General features: G+C 31.7%; 1 protein-coding gene across 3 annotated transcripts; it reads left to right on the forward strand.

Moving 5' to 3' along the window:
• The first annotated feature begins 8,798 nt into the window (after nt 1-8,798).
• On the forward strand, nt 8,799-16,500 carry LOC127698819 (homeobox protein OTX2-like). Of its 3 annotated transcripts, none has more exons than XM_052202510.1 (4): nt 8,799-9,079; nt 11,628-11,864; nt 14,101-14,270; nt 15,271-16,500. In XM_052202510.1, the coding sequence occupies exons 1-4, from the start codon at nt 9,067-9,069 to the stop codon at nt 15,772-15,774; spliced, it is 924 nt and encodes a 307-aa protein (XP_052058470.1). In that variant the 5' UTR covers nt 8,799-9,066; the 3' UTR covers nt 15,775-16,500. The 3 variants fall into 3 exon arrangements, with proteins under 3 accessions (XP_052058470.1, XP_052058469.1, XP_052058467.1); XM_052202509.1 differs by lacking the exon at nt 8,799-9,079 and adding an exon at nt 9,263-9,441 and having other exon boundaries at nt 14,116-14,270; XM_052202507.1 differs by lacking the exon at nt 8,799-9,079 and adding an exon at nt 9,266-9,441.
• Nucleotides 16,501-19,218: the final 2,718 nt, after the last annotated feature.

Consider the following 19,218-nt stretch of genomic DNA (forward strand, 5'->3'; position numbering starts at 1 on the left):
TAATCTTACAACACAAAAAAGGGCCGCGGAACTCAGTTGGGGAAGATGATATGAATTGTTCTCATAAGTAGCTCATACCAGGAATATATATTGACTCATACTTGGGACTGATTTGTAAATATAATTATCTGTTCCATAATTTTCATTTCAATAAAACCGAGATAGTGTCACAGAATACGTTGGAAAATAAAGGAACATCGAGTAAAAAGGTGAAATCAGTAATGAAGTGGTATAATGTGTTTAGGTGTTTAAGAAAGTGTTTCAGAAGTGTTTAGATGCTACCTATAAATGTTTAGCTTACTGATAACATTCACAGATAATAAAACTGCAACACGTTTAAATTCTAAACATGTTTAGGTTTCAATGTGTTTACGTGAATATCCGTTTAGATCATAAACGCTTTCCTAAACACGTTTAGATCTAAACATGTTGTAGATGTGTTTCAATTCTAAACGCCGTTTTTACAGTGTGCATACTATATTTGCATGTAATGAATATAGTTACGGATTTTCCGCATATTATTGTTGTTTGCTCAACTTCCAGTGGCAAATGTTTCATGCATGTTCACTACATATATGCATGACATCCGGTGCTTATAATTACAGGTACCGCCACAAAGTATATGTTGTAATGAACGGAATAAAGTTTAAAAAATCAAATAGCTGTTAAACTTCTCTGAAAAATATATATGAAAAAAGAAATAAAACAGAAGGGTGTTTTACCGGATGGCATTTTACCCTAAATGTTAAAGGCTAACAACTATAAACCCTCAAATGTAAATATTTATATTTTTATACATTTCTCTCCGTGTATGCAGACATCATTTTTGATATTTGTCATATCCCAAGAAAGATGTGTTTGTCAAAAGTATGTCCATTTGCAAGAAATACTACATAGCATGCATTTAGCTTTCTAAACAGAAAATTTGAAGATTGGGTGGATAGCCTCGTTTTAGTCCCTCTGTAAAATAAAAAACACCAATATTTTCATCAGATCTAGTATTCCTATTTGTATCGTTAAAATCTTTTTCGTATATTTTATTTAGCATTCTTGATCAAGTGACTGACTACACAAGTTATTTTATCCTTTCTGCATTACAAGAAATATTGACGAATACTGCACGCATCCTTTTCCTTGTACAAATATCTCAAACAATATTTGAACATTTAGCAACCCAAATTTCAAACAGACATGAAAGTCTTAATGTCGCGTATTGCCTTGGATTTTATTTGGATAGTGAATGTTTCACTCCACGTTGTTTGGTCGGCGCAGGTTCACGTATCGTCTGACGACACGGTGTCGTTATATTGTGTACCGGGTGATATCTCTTAATTCGTGGTTAATTTACAGTTAATATTTGTAATGATATCGTATTATATTTGAAGAACTCGATCATTTAAACGAGAGAAAATAAAGGAAAGTCTATGTACTCAAAACCTGGTATTTACCTTTTTTAACAAAAAACGATGTGGTAAAAGAAAACTACACGGCCATCGAGGCCTATCTAGATCCGATATTGACTTTTTTAACTGAAAGTGTCACCAGATCAGATTTTTCAATACTAAATCGTTACAGTTTAAGCAGATTTAAAAGAAGAGGGAATTATTGAACGTAATATGTTAAATACTTGTGTATTATCCGGTAATCAAACATATGTATTGTTATATGTCTTAATAATGCACTATGATGCTACCATATATCCAAATATTATCGTACGGTGACATTTAGTTAGAAATGGGGATTATATAGAGGGTCTTTATCTCTGTATTATTTACTTCATTGACAAAAAACTTGATTGACAGAAAAAAAAACATATAAAGTTAATCATTATTTCTTATTCTTGAGAGGAACAACTTTTAAGATAAAATGTATAGTTGGGTAGGGTTTTAAATGTGAATTTTTCGAAATCAGTATCAAAGAAAGCATATCGAATTTTAAACACGTTAAGGAATTATTAAGAAACTATGGTTCCAACTCCTTCAGGCAAAATTGACCAAAAATGAATTTGGCTAATCTCTTAATGTCCCTTTTGGGGTTTCTCATATTTATACATCTCTGGCTTTTATTTTTTGCCTCGAGTGTTGTTGGTGAAGGTAAATTCAGAAAAGCGCTTCGGACTCTCAAAATTTATAAACAGTTATTTTCTTTTGCAAGTATAAAGTTTTGGATTAAAAATATTGGACGCCGACTAAACAAGAATGCCGCATGTTCTTTTTTTTGCGATTGTGTTATAATACAAATTTTGTCGCCAGCGCAATACATATTTTTTTGAATATAACCATAGTAAAGTAACAGTGCCAGCCAAGCAAGTCCTTCTATGGTACATATAAATAAGATGGGATACACTTTAGTTTTGGGGAAGGCATTCTATTCATCATTTAGCTGTTAAATCTCGCTACTACTTACTTGTACATTTTTTGAACATGTATCGACATAGAAAAAGATGGCTTCAAATACATGAAGCCTCAGAAAAAAAGTATTCCTTTAATCAAAGATGGCAGTGGCAGATCCAGAGGGGGGTTCCGGGGGTTGGAACCTCCCCTTTTTTTTGGACGATCAATGCATTTGAATGGGGACATATAGTTGGAACCCCCCCTTTATCCTGGGTTGGGAACCCCCCTTTTTAAATGGCTGGATCCGCCCCTGGATGGATTATAGGGATGTTCTTTGCTCATAATTTTAAGTTTACCTGAACATTTTATTAAAGTCAACTACTCTGCATGGCTTTCCCTAATCAATGTATTCAAAATTTGACCGAGTTTCCTATACATTTGTTCATATATTTTAAATAGCATCAAGACAGATCTACGGATAACAAAAATAAAATTGAGAATGGAAATGGGGAATGTGTCAAAGAGACAACAACCCGACCATAGAGCAGACAACAGCAGAAGGTCACCAATGGGTCTTCAATGCAGCGAGAAACTCCCGCACCCGGAGGCGTCCTTCAGCTGGCCCCTAAACAAATATGTATACTTGTTATTAGAAAGGAGCAAAGACTGGCGTCCAGAATATGAACCAGCACACAATAAATTGAATTATGTGAATATGATAAAACTGTTCGGCTAAAGACGTCAAAAAAACATGTATTTCCAATTCTTGTTATTTTCAGTATGAGAAAGTTATACGGTATATACATTCAAGAATCTGCATTTTGAAGAAATTCATTTCTCTTCGATAGTTCCCAAGACCAAATAAATTGCTGCATGGTAATCTATAATTATCAAACGATGTACCAATTTACAATGTACCCTAAATTAATACAAAAAAAACCATGTAAACCAGAGTCCTTCAAAACCAAACATACGGTGAATATCTTTACTTATATGACCTGCGAAAAGCAAATGTCTATGTAAACCAAACAAAATCTACAATTCGAAGGTGTCCGGCTTAAAGACAGGTAATTCTGTAGTTCGTGATTTCACTGCAGCTTCTATACACAACACGAAAAAGATGAGGAATACATTTTGGTTAAAGGGACTATAAAATAAAAAAAAAACAGCATTCCGAAATTTTCAATGTGACATCGTCCAACCCAACAAGTTTGAGGCATACTGGTTTATTTGCTAGTCACTATTTGTTTAGTGTTTCTTTTCCTGTGATTAATTGTTTAAACATCTTTATGCTATGTTTATAATTAAAAAATATAAATAAATCATACATTAAAAATGGTTATTTATGCATGATTTTTTTTAACTTAAAAGCCTATAAAGCGATTTGAAGTGATAAGCTATGAATTTCTTTTATAAACATAATTCAATATTGTTTATACCAATAACGAGGATACATTTGTTTACTAATAGCTACACCTTCTACCGTTTTGTATAGAAACAAGTCGGAAAATCCTGTTCCATCGTCTTGTTATACAAACTATGTTGCTGAAATCAGAGAATCCACTTTATCGTTTTACAATGGCATTTCAATCTGATCAACAAACACACGAAATAGATATTATTGTCTCGTAGTTTTTATGGAATGTATTCAACTAAATTCAGAGAAGTATAATATAAATAAATATCTACTCAGTAGAAGTTGCGAATAGACTGTCAATAGATGAAGATTTTCCTCATTAGCTTCCAAAAGGGGACGACCATTTGATTTTGGGGGAGATGGGGTAGCTGTTGCTAGCCAAGCTTACTTATCCTAGACCCGCAAATTGTTTTGTCGATTTTATACAAAACTATATCCTCTATTTTGTCGGGCAGAATATTCATTTTTATCCAGTCGTGAGTAAGATTTTTGTTTTCAGTTCTTACCAGACACACATTCATTTCTAATCCCTATCCACTTCCCCAGAAATTGAAATTGTCGTTCTTTGAGCATCTAGTACTATAGCCGATGATAACTCTATGATCCTAAATGAAATACAAAGACTAACAAGCAATCCAGAAATCTAGAAAGTTGTAGCTTTGTGCAGAATAAGAATAAAAATAAGAATAATAATAACAAGTGAAACTGCGAGCCACTGCTCACTGATGATACCCCCGCCAAATATTTCCATTAACAGGAAGTTGTTGAGTGATGAATCTGAAAACGCATCACACGGTATAACTGACTTGTATAAACCCTGAAACCAAATTTCAGAAATCCTTTAAATGTAGTTCCTGAGAAAGATGCGACAAAAATATTCATAAGACGGACGGACGGACTGACGGATGGATGGACGGACAGACAGAGGTAAAACAGTATACCCCCACTTTTTATGATAAAAATAATAATATTCATTCAGGTAAAGGCAATATATACAAATACATAATAAGTTTTAGAAACTTAGTAGATGTCAATAGATGCGGAATTTCCCCATTAGCTTCGAAAAGGGGACGACCATTGGATTTTAGGGGGAGACGGAGGTGGTTGAAGCTAGCCAGGCTTATTTATCCTTAATCCGCAATTTTTTTTTTTCGATTTTTTACAAAACATAGAATAAGAAAAAGAATATTTATTGTTCCAATTAAGGGTCCTTGTTTGGCGTCATGACAATTATACACACAAAACAATACACTTTAATTTTGTTAAAAAAAATGAAAAAAAAAAAAAAAATATGCAGACGCAAAGTTTGTTCATGACTTCACAAGAGTACTCTGTTAATTGTTTTCATTCAAATGGTTTCCCATCCTTTTCTTGGAAATTGAGGAAAAAAACATATCTCAAAAAGGCCCATATATATAGCTGTTGCACAATCTGACAATAGAAGCTTTATTGCAGAAGTCATTTATAATTGTTTCAAGTCCGTCAAGAAATATTTTTGGGAGTGATTTCCGTAAAGATAAATAATACAACACTTAAATGGCAATTTCTTTAACTCTATCTTTAAGATTTTTGTTTCCTGTCATGTTGTGATAAAATATATTATAGAAGGAAGAACAAATCCAGAGAAAGAATGAAATATAATAAATAAATAAACACAGTGCCATGATGTGCAAACAAAAGCATTTTGATATTTAGGATGTAGCCTCTCTGACCAAATGTCACGGTTTTGTGACGTTTCCTGTCCCTATTTCATAAGTAAACAAATTATCTTTAAATATTCTGTTGTCGTTTTGTTTATATTGACATCATACCAGGATTTTGAATAAAATCCTTTTCCGATATATATCTTATTTCCGCTCGTTAAGGAATAAATATTATGCATTGATTTAGAAATCCGTTTCAAATAATATGTATTTCTATAATAGAAATATTTGACTGCATTTCGTGATACTGTTATTCGTTTTAATAATAATAAAAATAAGAAATGAAAATTTCCTTTATAAGTCGGCTAAATAAATGTTTTAAGTAACTTATAAATATATTTTGATTAAATATAAATATGAAACAATTTTAGAAATAAGTTAATATTTAACGAAATTACACTTTTTGTGTATTCGCAGTTACAATTCGTGTTTTTATGCTAGTGCACTATAATGTTTATATTTGAAATACTATTTGTGTATTCGAAGTACATTTCGTGTCAATATACAAGCGCATTTACGTTTTTCTCCTAAATACTTTTTGTGTATTCGCAACATATAATTCGTGTCAAGACACAAGCCCATTTACGCTTTTCTATCAAATTTGGCACCATTAGCTTTGGAATGACAGTAGAAAAAACAACATCTTTTGACATGCCTTGTTCAAAATAATTTGGCATGAAAGCGTGTATGAACGGAACATCTCATTAATCAACTTCGTATTCTCTCTATTAAGATGGTGCCTTATTGTTGTAAAAACATAATGTCACATTTTTAAATGTTTCTGTAGAATAGAACAAGACTTTACAAGCATTTTAATGATTACTGTTGTAATAGCTAAGAGGATAAACCTCTCTTAAGACGATTATCATCATATCTACTATTAACGTGATTATTCGCACAAATTTTCACAATAAAGGCTAAATTTTAATTAACTCGTCTTTCAAGACTTCGCCTCGATGTCGGGTGTGTTTGATGTCCTTTTAGGGCCTTAATTTTGAGATTTCCGATGGAATCGGTAAAGGGAATGTTTTACCAGATTTTAAAATGCATTGTTTTGACTCAGAAGGGGTTCTTCTTAACTCAGTGTGTATCGACAGTGGCTTATTTGTTTGCTCAAGAAGCTTAAGCAAAGGGGTGAAAAATTACACTAACTCTTTAATTGTTAATTAATTAATAGAGCTACGCACGTCGAATCCTGCTCATCTGATTAAATCAGTAATCTTACTGTATTCCAATTACTGATGAATCTAATATAATATCTTTGATCTTATAAAATACCGTTAATTTGCACAGTGCGATACCGTAAAGTCAAAATAATTAATAAATTATACCTGATAAAAAAAATGTATATTCATCTTATTTAAAATTTTGAGGTAATTTATTAAATTTCTGTAAATAAAAAAAAAACGAAAGAAATGGAAACAGATACTCCCCAAAAAAAAAGAAGCTTTCAGTAAATCTTTGGATTGATTTTTGATTCTGTTTGATCATATATATTTCAGTCAGAAAAGAGATATTTATTAAAAACATTTTTTGTCTGAAGAGGTTTGCAAAAATTGTACTTGTGTCTGCCTTATGCATTTATAAAAGGCGATACACTTGAAAAAAGACATTGTACACAGTATTGCATTTTACATATGCTTAAAAGCAACAAAGACTTCGAATATGGTCTAGAATATTTAGTGTGTCTTTAAAATGAAAAACATTCATTTAAGTAAAAATTGCTGCGAAAACAAAATTACCAAGTCAGTACTTGAGTCATAACATTGCAAAGAAAATCAAATTTTCATCTTAGCTATAGATTTACAAGTAAGTTATTGTAACTATAATTCTATGAGATGAAATATAAGAATTAATACAGAGGCACTTCTGTATCCGAATGGCGTAAACTGGTAAACTCTCTGGCCAAATATGCATGCACTGGCTACTGTGGTATTACTGTGTGGTATTGTAATGTAACCATTTTGACAAAATTATACATTTTCCTGGAATTATTGAAAGAAGTCCCACTTTATGAATCGAAATCTCGTTAAATAAAATGTATTTTACTGGTGTCTGTCATGAAAATATATTTTTGCATATGATATGGGACTTTTATGGTTTTAGTATAGTAGTCAAAGATATGATTATGAATCTGTGCTTAAGTTGTAATGAAGTTGTATTGTCTTTATGAATGTGATAATAAATATTAGTCTCCATAATAAATATTAGTCTCCAGAGGCGGATTCATTCATGCTAAAAAAATATATATTTCCCCACACACATCCCTTGATTGAAAAATATATAATCTATTAGCATAAAATTGTCCAAAAAATATAATCGGTTTTCGGGAATAACGATCCCTTTCAAAAGTCCTGGATCCATCCCTTGTCTCGGGCTCCAGTTCAAATGCACTGTAACGCAAGGCATGCACAACCATCCCTCTCCTCCCTACCTCTCTCCCCGACCCTGTGTGTGTGTGTTAGGTTTTTATGTTTTCGACTGGCCAACTTTGGTGTGGTTTAAAACAAAACAAAAACATTCCAAACAAAATGAACATTTTATAAACATTGCAAACCCTATTCGCAACTTAAATTCATCCTTCTAAGTGTGCAGCATCCATGTAATATGCATGTGAAAGAAACTAATATAGTTAATAGAAAATAGCAATCGGTTTTACCATAGATGTAATACCCATATCGGTATTACATGTATGGTTTTACGAAAGGCCTAAAACAGTTTTAATTTTATGCAAACAGTAGTATTTGTTTTTCTTACACTAATTTGGATTTAAGACATTCTTATACACTTTAACTCTGATTTTCTGATTGATAAACCAAAAAAAGGAGATAAATATTTTATAAGCTGGATTATATTGAGATTTATCATACGAGCATATATATATATATTTGTTGTGGTAAACTTTATATGTGTGATGTTTTGAAAAGAAAAACCATGTCTCCGTTTCATAAACATTACAAATTAATATTTGTATAATTTTAGATACTTTGTATTAGCAATATGACAATAGGTTGATTTTATTTCTCGATTATATTCTATCTTCATTTTCTTCTAAATTTTATTTGCTCATTTAGATAAATTATTAAAAAAAAGAAAATTTTGTCATTTTATTATCAGAGCAATAATTTAATATATTAATAAAAAAATAAAATTTAATTCTAATTAATTTTCAAGAGAGAAAAAAGTTAAAGTTAATTAAATTAACTCAATATTTTTGTTGTAAACAATTTTTTTCGACAGAGTTCTCTAATTTGATTGGTTGTCAAAAATCAAATTGGGCGGAGCTAAAATTTCGCACGAGTACTAGTACAAGTAAGCGAACTCCTAGCAATATCAATCATTATTTATTATTTATTGTCACCGAATTAAGCCGTGCTTTACACAGTTAAGACGATTCTAAGCTTAGAAGTAATTCAACAATTTTGTATTTTACTCGAAGATTTTCGTCTTAAATTGTTGGCAGAAGACTATATACCTTTTTTAATCCGCCAGTTTTTAACTTGAATTTTTAAGTTCACTAACATTTAATTTTGATGCGACACTTGTAATACGGATTATCCCTATTTAGTACACAGGTGATCGGTTGGAAAAATACAGACATTCTACAAGCTGAATGACCAGAGCAGGTAAGAATTAAATTAAGATTATACTTATTTAATTTTCTAAATTAAGTATTAAATATTATAGTCACACGTATTTACTTACAATTGAACATATACACACCCGTGTGTACCTGCTCCAAAGCATTCATTCACTAGGATTATATACTTAAAGATTTAGAAATATATGTTTGTGAAAATAACTAAAAATATTCACGAATATTTATATGGATATTATATCAGTAAAAATTCTACATTGAACTAAAAATATTAGCAATGAAAAATTGATCTTTTATTATTCGAGGAAATAAGGATTTGATATTAATTCAAAATGTCGGTGGAAACTATTAACATGACAAATGCGCTTGGCTCGGAACAAAATTTAGAAGGTAAGCGTGGGATACAATCATGGCAGCAAGTTATAAGAAAATATTCAACCAGTTAACTTTTAGATTATTTCTTTAAACATAGAATAAAATATATTTGAGATATATTTATTGAAATAATAAGACACAATAGATAATTATTCCTCAACCGAATATGAATATCTCGGCTTTACAGTTTTGAAATAAATTTTCAAAATGGTATTTCTATACATAAATATTATATACACACGTTTATATATGTACGGACTTTGTCCAGTCTATAAGATGACCACAACACCTTACATCATTTAGTTCACTGTGACACTTAGGTTATCATCTGTGCTGATAAACCGTCCCAAACATGTCCTTCATTCTCAAGTATGTACTTGACGATTCCGAATCTTTAATTTTAATTAGGTATATGTCTTGTTAAAATTGTTAGAAAATATATTTTCGGTTAAATTTTAAAACGTCCATAGGGTCAAGTTGTCGTACAGAATTTTGCAGCATAAATATACTTGAAATAAATAATATTGTTTATATTTATTTACAATGTAATAGGTTAATTGTTTATTAATATAAGAACAAAATCTACGATAGTTATAATATTGTCTATATAAGAACAATTGTTAAAATACTAAAATCACATTTATATTTAGTTTAGTTAATTCACAACGAAACAAATAAATGTTTTGTTGACGTTACTGAGCGAGTCTGTTCAGCCAAACATACTGACCGAAAGCAAACATTTTCAAATGCCCAATGGTCGCTCTAATGAATTTGTTCTTTCTGTACAAATTTACTTTTGACAAATAGTTCCTGTAAACTTATGTTGTTCGTGTTGTGAAACTAAATCACAGGAAAAGGTAATATTTACATTGTAAGTTACTCTTTTTTAAATGCCACAAATTTTGTTGACTTACCATTTATCATGGAATTGTCCTACATAAGTTCTCGATTTTCCCCTTTTATGAATTTAACAGCAATATTAAGTTTTAATTTCTGAATTTTCTTCCTCCAAAAAAAGCAATGCTAAGCCTTGTTCCGGTAAATATTGTTCAAATTATAAACTACTTTTGACTTCCGCTGTATCCGAAAGACGAAATACTTAACCCAGGTTGCCGCCATTTAAAGTCAGTAAAACATAAAAAGTACACATATTAAATTGCATGTTGTTATGTGTTTATGTTTGAGGGACTTAGTCAGTCGAGACTTTCAAATGAAGAAACTTCTATGTATGCAAGTATGCTTGTATGTATGACATTTATCTGTATAGCCATAGGACTTCAACATAATAAGTTTACAAGGGAGTCTATGCCTGGTAACCCCATTTTATAAGCAGAAATAAATGGACTTGATTGATAAAAACTGACCACAAATGATAAAACAAAACCCCCGAAAACATCAGACCACTGGGGGGGTCAACCAAAACCAGAAATCTCAGATACCTTTAAACCCCGTTGAAAATTTTATAAGGGACCACTAGTTCAGAAATTAGCTTGAAAACGAATAATAATGTTGGTCATAAAGATGCATTACACATTTCAATAAAAGTAGGATCACATAAGCCATTTTAAGATTTCAGATCTGCAAGAAAAACAAGAACCCATGTTCCTCTTATTTCTGAACTTTCCAAAATGTTCTAAATGCAAAAAAAAAAACACACACCAAAACAAACTTTTAAAATCAATTCAAAGCCACCATGACCAAAGGCTTCTATAAAAACATTTTTCAAGTGATATCGATTAATTAGTGACCTGTGCTCATTTAATTAACAAAAAAAAGAATAATTGATTGTTAGGAGACAAAACTCGCGGGTGATCGCATTTTTACTGTCACCAACACGTCACGGATATGATTGGTCAAGTCCATCCTGTTGTCCAATCAAATTCGAGGAAATGTGTTGACAGTCATTTAGCAAGGTGGGATTTAAAAAGTGGGTGTTAAGACGAAAAGACAAAATGAAAGATAATTACCCATCATACGTATCGTACAACAATAGACAGGTCAAATAATTGTATCATTTGAAAGTTGAACATATTCATGGATCATTTAATGGTTGTCCATTTGTAGTGAACATCTGAAGAATTGGCACACCTGTGTTGACAGCTTCATTATAACTGTCCCGTCGACAAATAAACATTTAAGGAAATAAGACATAAACTATCAACCGATTTCATTTCTAATTTGATAAATGCATCTGTTTACAGTTCAAAATAGTGGGCTTTCGGACCAGGAATCACAAAACACGGACAACTACCTTGATTCATCTTCACCTGACCATCATCTTCATCATCCAACAGGAATGACAAGTGTAGCCTACAGTCAGCCATCTGTTCTACCTCCATCATCAATGTCCGCCAAGGCACCACCATACTCCGTCAATGGTCTTAGTCTGGCACAGTCAAACATGGATTTGATGCACCCAGCTATGGGATACCCATCAGGTAAGCTGATTGTCCGTAATTTTGTGTTTAGTCCGAACTTGTTATATTTTTTAATCATTTAATAGAATTAATTGTCCGTAATATTTCTGTAACATGACTTGCACATCGGTGCAAGTGTATTTTACGTCTTGTTCTAATTGTTAGTGACAGTATCAAGCTTTTTTTATTAGTTTTTACGATTTTCAGTTGCTTTTCTGTGATTATTGAATTGATATAAATATACTGTTATATATTTAACTGGACTATTGCTATGATTTTTCAAAAAGTATTTACAAATGATACTTCAAAATTGAGACACAAATTTGAAAAATAAATACAAAGGTTAACCGCGTGTTGGTTTATTCAGAAAAATAAAGTGGTAAGGGATGGTGAAATGATTTGATTAAAATTAGAACGAACTTCCACACTAAAATTCCTCTGTTTTGTGCTCTTAATTATGCGAGTTTTTCTCCGCGAGTGGCCTTTATTTTCTCCGGAAATTTTCAATAATAGTTTGTTGGATGTGAATGGGGTATAAATGTCTTTTGATCAGTGTGTATCCAGATCGTCCTTTGTCAGTATTCAGTATCCTACTGCGGTCTTATTCTAGTTTAATATTAATACTACGAGGTTGTAAACATGAGCTGGTACTGATACATTTCTTCGGTTATAAACGCACACCTGCATATTATAACCAAACTTCTAATTTAATATTAAATTTGATGGTTAAAAATTCAAATATATATTTCTTATTTTTGTGGGTACAGAATCGTTTCATTTGAAAGCATCGAAGTTTTCTTTTTATTTAATTTGAAATTTGCATACATAGATCATGAATTGAATTTGACTGGATCTTTATATATATCATTTAGAATCGGAGATCTTTATTTTGAAATAAATTGAAAATATGTGTATATTGATAAACACTATTTAGCATATGCATCAAAGATCTTTTCATTTTTTGGGACGTTCTATACAGATAAAGGAAATATTTGTCACTGGTGTACAAGTTGTTTGTCATTTGCAACATTGATTTTAACACGAACTAAAATTTAACGTTTAATTTGAAAATAAAGTGATTTCAAAAGAAATTCCGAAAGTGAAAAATTTTCACATGAAATCCAACGTTTTGTATTCTGACAGTCACGATTTCTATTCACATGTTCTCTTTCAAATCAACGGTACATTGCATTTTTATGAAGGCGATGCTCCTATAATTGAAAAGAAAATAAAGCAATTTAGTTTGTAAATTTTGACGAGACGAAGAAGAAACTATACGCGAAGTCACATACTTTTACAAGCAATACTGTTTCGACGGGGCAACAGTTTCTATAGGTTTAAAAATAATACAACGTCAGGCTTTATGTGTGTTAGATAACAAGTATGTGTTCTTGTGTTTTCTTAACATAGGGTGAACAATGTTTGTGTGGTCTCCTGCAAATTTTATTGTAGGCTTCGCATTTTTCTTCAACCCGAAAGGTGTAATAGATTGTCAAATTATTGTCGCATTCGCGAAGGGAAACACATCCGTCCAAGTCTTATGAATGAAGTTGTTGTCAAAATTTATGTATTGGTGGCGTCAGTCCGCTCTTCAAATAGGCAATAGATCTTCAAATTGTTAAACGTGATCGACTATTAAAATTACATCAAATATGTATATATTTTACCTTAAAGTTTACTCAATTGCGCAATGCCTTCCGAATGGCCATTCCCTTTTTTAAAACATAGAGTGTGCTTTTATTGGAGGACATTGATAGCAATTACAGGAAAACATCAATATTTTGCCCCATTTTCATTAAAATATTAATATATTCATTTTCTCGCATTGTATGTAAATCGATGATACTGAACCAAATAAACTCTACTTGTATGAATTCTAAAACATCTGTTGACTGCAAAGGAAGTTATAACCAAATGGACAGGAAAATTTATTTTGATTCGAGAGAGTAAACTTTCGATTTTTGTATTTTTATGAGCAATAAGATGTGTTTTAAACGGGAGAGGTGTGGACAAATTTTCCGCGCAAATGAGGATTATTATGAATTAGCATACAATAACCAGCTCCATGATAGCATATATAGTTATGTTATATATCCCGTGATGACTAGATTTTCATGTTGTTTGGAAAGTGACTAGATTTCAGTCATGTTGTATGTTGTGACTTGATGTTCATGTTGTATTAAGTGACTAGTTTTTCGTGTTGTATACATTTATAAGTTGTCAAAATAGTTAAAATCATCTTTTATATAGTGATTAGATTTTTATGTTTCAGTTGGAAATCCCCGCAAACAGAGACGTGAAAGAACAACTTTTACTAGAGCACAGCTTGATGTCCTCGAGGCTTTGTTCCAAAAGACAAGATATCCAGACATTTTTATGAGGGAAGAAGTAGCCTTAAAAATAAATCTACCAGAATCACGAGTGCAGGTATGCATCAATTTTCAAAATTTATGTTAAAAAAATCTAATCCCGGAACAATCCAGTCGAACAGGCCCTTGGGATTACACCAATAAAGTAATAATCATCATTGGAGTTTTTTTTTTTAAATCCGACTCCAGATGTTTTATTCCATAAAAAAGAAAGAAATATAGTTATTTCGATTTAAAAAAAAAATGTGTATTTGAAACTGATCTGTCCAGAATTTTTCACACGGTCTTGTATTTATCTACTTTAATGGATAATTTCTTACATAAACATACAAATTAGAGATAATCATTACCAAGTAGTTTCCCTTGTCAATTTCTCGCCCTGGGGGATTACCTGTTACATTCATGTGTATTGTCCATTTGAATTAAACCTAATTTTATTTCAATTTTCAAGATTTCACTTAAATTTTCATTTTCAATTCTCCTTTTCATGTGTAAAATTACAACAGATATTTGAAATCTTTATATCGATTAGGATGTAATAGTAGTTCGGTTTTGCGTGTATTTGATGTTTTTTATCATTATAATTTTTTTTTCAAAACAGAATCCTTTTTATTCTAATCGTCGCATAATTGCAGAGGACACATGTGTTAAAAAAGGTGTTAAGTTTTATATAAACACCTGAAAAAGTTGTCATGAAATTAATTAATCTCTACGCCGAATATTTGATATCAACACATTTTTCGTTCAGATTTCTTTGATCTCGGCGTCAATACAAGCAATATGATAATACGTTCAATAAGAACAATCTCTACCAATATTCCATGTTTAAAAGATTATATAACAAAAAGTAAAAGAAATTAGGGAGAAATCATTGTAAAACAAACACATCTCGATAATAATCTTTTTTTAGATTGAACTCGGTTATATTTTTCTGTTGTTTTTGTCATGGAATAATTAAAACCAAGCAACGTGTTTACTTTTAAGTAAATTTATTGGTAGTCAACTAAATTAAAATAATAACCTAAGTAGTATAACATGCATTTCGTTTGTAATTTCAGGTTTGGTTCAAAAATAGAAGAGCTAAGTGTCGTCAGCAACAAAAGGCACAAGAAGGAAAACCAAAACCCCCAACACCAAAGAAGTCTAAATCCCCACCACCTCCATCAACCTCTCCGGTATACTGTAAACCACCAATAGTCTCTAGTCCCGTTACCAACGGTGGTATGAATACTGGATCATCTATATGGAGCCCGGCAGCTATCCCACAAGTAAATGATATCATGAATTCTAATAGCTGTATGCAGCGAGGAGGCTATCCTATGTCAAATTCACAACCAACATCATATCCTCATCAAAATTATGGACATTCATCCTATTATGGAAGCATGGACTACTTGAATCATATGCAACTTCCAGTGATGACAAATCAAATGAATAACGCGGGTCTTACAAATGGTAACCAGGTTGGATCATACGGCTCCTTGGCCGCGCAAGGTTATTCACGACCAGTCGAATGCGACTACAAAGACACATCATCATGGCCGAAGTTCCAAGTCTTATGAGAGTCAATTACTAAACAGACAGATATTATTCAAATGATATATTGAAACGAACAAAAATTATCTACTCGAGCAGACGTTTATCGTCAGGGAGATGTGTTACCTCGTCTGCAGCGCACGGATTCGTGTACATTCCACTTCAAACGATCTCATTAGTGGACAGATAATGATGAAAACTTGCCACATCCACGGAGTGGGGCCGCGTCCACCGAGTGGATTTTTTCAGTGCTGTATTGTATAGTGATTGTGGTGCAAAAAACGTGTTGTTAAATACAAAAAATATTCACCTCATGACAATCTCAACAACGTGCATAATATTTGGTTGTCATTTCATGGGGCAGCCATTTTAAAGCATTTTAATTTATATCCATGACGCTTTTGTTTTCATATTTAATTTTATTGAAATATTACCAAATACTCAAATTGTTCTTATATTTCTGACACCATTGACAACGATTTACCAGAACGAAATTTCTCGATCATCTTTTTTTATTTGATTCGTAATATTTTTTTTTATTCCCGAATGAGAGATGAGCGATTGTTAATTGATTGTTTTGTATACAATGGGTGATGTAATAAATTATATATATTTTATTTGAGATATTTTGCGTGAATTGTGTAAATGTATTGTGCATGCTCATACTCATCCGCCACAAACTATGTTTTGATGAGATATATTTTACAAATTGGAACAGTCTGTTCTAATAAATTGTTGTTTGAAAACAAAAATTGTGTTGTGTTTATTAGAAAAATCTCTCCCATTTTTCTTAATGATTTTCATATTGCTGCTAAAGCTCATCAAAGACACCATGATAATTGTCACCTAATGTATCATTATTTACCACAGAAAAATGTTCCCGCTGCAGTCGAAATTCCCGCCCTTCACCCCGGTCGACCTACTTTGCAGAAAACACCCATTGGATTTATAATATTATTAGTTTGTTCTCGTCCCGAATATTCATAGAATAATTGCCACTGAAGGTAAAGCTAACTAAAATCAATCTATCATTCTACTACACAGAATTATAGCCGAAATCAACCCCAGAAAAAAAACCAAACACATATGGGCAATGATTGATTGCTTATTCTGAAATGTTTTCTCTACATTTTACTACTCCATTGATCCAGATGAAAAAAAGGAATATTATTGATTGTGACAATTATTTAGTATATTTATCCCTAAAGTGACTAAAATGGATACTATTTACCAAAACAAAATTCTATCAAAAGATATTTATTTTTTCAGAGACAACTTAAATAATTTCCATTTTGGCAATATTTTCCAAAATACGTACTTGTAACATCATATAAAATAATACATACAAATAAAAAAGGAATCACCAAAAATATTGGAAAGTACGACGGACCTAACCTTTGAAAAAAGTAGACTTACAAACAAACGGAAAACAGCAACGAAAAAACCGGGATAGTCCAGATAGCCCGACTTGGTATACGCACAAAATTTGGTGGGGTTTTAAATGCAAACAACCACCTCTCCACATTGCCTTTATATCTACCCTATACCATAAAAGTAAAACATAATAAAAACTTGCACAATACAGCTACCAACAGATGACCACTAACTCTAACAAGGAAAACAAATTGGAAATAAGGATCAAAATGTGCAAGCTACTACAGGAAATCATCTGAAGTAGCTAGGATCAAGGACATCAAAATAGACCTTTAAAATAGCTATGTAAAGTCATCGCTTAATAACGCAATATTTTATTTTAGCATATGTTTTAAATTGTTTGAAAAATCTAAGTGTATTATTTATGAGGGGGAAAATAGAGAAAAATGGACACAAAAATTAAAGAATAGAGAAATATGGGGTTTGGAAATATACAGAATAGAGAATAATGTCAAACATCAAACAAAATAAAGAATAGAGAAAAATAGCAAAAAATGGACCAAAAAATTAAAGAATAGAGAAATATGGGGTTCTTAAATATACAGAATAAAGAATAATGGTCAAACAAAATAAAGAATAGAGAAAAATAGCCAAGAAAATATCAAATACCGAAATAAAGACCCTCGTCCTCTTGTTCCCCAGTCCCCCTCTTTATACTCTTTAATATTCAAAATCCAAAAAAATTCTCAACAACTTTCTGATTATAAACATGTGACCGAAACAACCACGGAGAAATTCGTCACACTCTTTCGATGCACAGGTAATAGTTTCAAAAGTTACAACGATAACTACAGAGTGTAAAATTATACAGAGTTGATTTAAAAAATTGAAATTGAATTGAGAGAGAAATAAACAAAATGTTTTTCCTTCTTGTATACTTTGGAAGAGTCTATACGTTGAGTTGTACAAGACAAATAAATCGATAACTTTACTGCTATACTGCATAGTAAGAACTAGTTTTATTAACTATCAATAAAAGGAAACGTGCATGTTGGTCAATGAGACAGCAAACCAACAACACAATGTGGTAGGATAAACTCAAAAACGGAAAAATGTATGATAAAGTTGCTTATATACATCTACGTCATTTGGTCTCTGGTGGATAGTTGTCTCATTGAAAATATTTTCTTATAATTTGCATATAGTTCAAGCTTCCGGATACATGAGGGTCTTGGCGGGGTTTACAGAATGGAGAACAATGGACCAAGAGAACAGAAAAAGTGGGGAAAATATAGAGAAAAATGGGCAAAAAAATATAATAAAAAATGGAGGATATTGGAGTAAACAATGGGCAAAATAAATAAAGAATAGAGAACATTCGTTTTGAAAATTAGAAAAAATACGATTATTATGTACCTCGGCCATCTAGATTCTCTTACATTTTAGTGTATTTTCACACGACACTAGAGAAAACTCTATAAAATATATAATTAAAGGTAGACATGGAATATATATCGACGAGACAGTAAACCAGGGACAGAATGTTTCAGGTTATTTCACAGCGAAGTAAAAACTCCAAAACTGTTACAATGAATGAGCATATAAACCTCAAGCATAGTGACAAATTTAACTGTTTTGGAGACAATCTAAAACTGAATAAAAATAAGTGTGGGGTAAACGTAAATGAGACAGCAATACAACGACATAACGTTAGACATTATATCCGAAAATATAGGAGAATAAGGGAACTTTAAGACGAGGATGCATTTGTTCACACATTGTTGTCAATATTATGGAATTTTATGCAACTGTCATAAAAGTGAGACGTTTAGCTAGCTATAAAACCAGGTTTATCCACCATTTTCTACATAAGGAAATGTCTGTACAAAGTCAGGAATATGACAGTTGTTTTCCATTCGCTTGAGCTTTTGATTTTGCCTTTTGATAAGGGAATTTCCTTTCTGAATTTTCCTAGGAGTTCGATATTTTTGTTGTTTTACTTTTGACTCAGCAACACACAAAAAACAAGCTCAGTATTCATTATGAATAAAGGAAGATCGGCTTACCACACAAACAACATTTGTATGAAAAAGTAA

The sequence above is a fragment of the Mytilus californianus genome, unplaced genomic scaffold (genome assembly GCF_021869535.1).
Source record: "Mytilus californianus isolate M0D057914Y unplaced genomic scaffold, xbMytCali1.0.p SCAF_4, whole genome shotgun sequence".
Classification (NCBI taxonomy): Eukaryota; Metazoa; Mollusca; class Bivalvia; order Mytilida; family Mytilidae; genus Mytilus; species Mytilus californianus.

Coding starts and splice junctions, on each gene's coding strand:
- LOC127698819 (XM_052202507.1), top strand. CDS start 9,384: ATGTCGGTGGAAACTATTAACATGACAAATGCGCTTGGCTCGGAACAA. Junction 9,442..11,627: donor CTCGGAACAAAATTTAGAAG/GTAAGCGTGGGA, acceptor ATCTGTTTACAG/TTCAAAATAGTGGGCTTTCG. Junction 14,271..15,270: donor TACCAGAATCACGAGTGCAG/GTATGCATCAAT, acceptor TTGTAATTTCAG/GTTTGGTTCAAAAATAGAAG.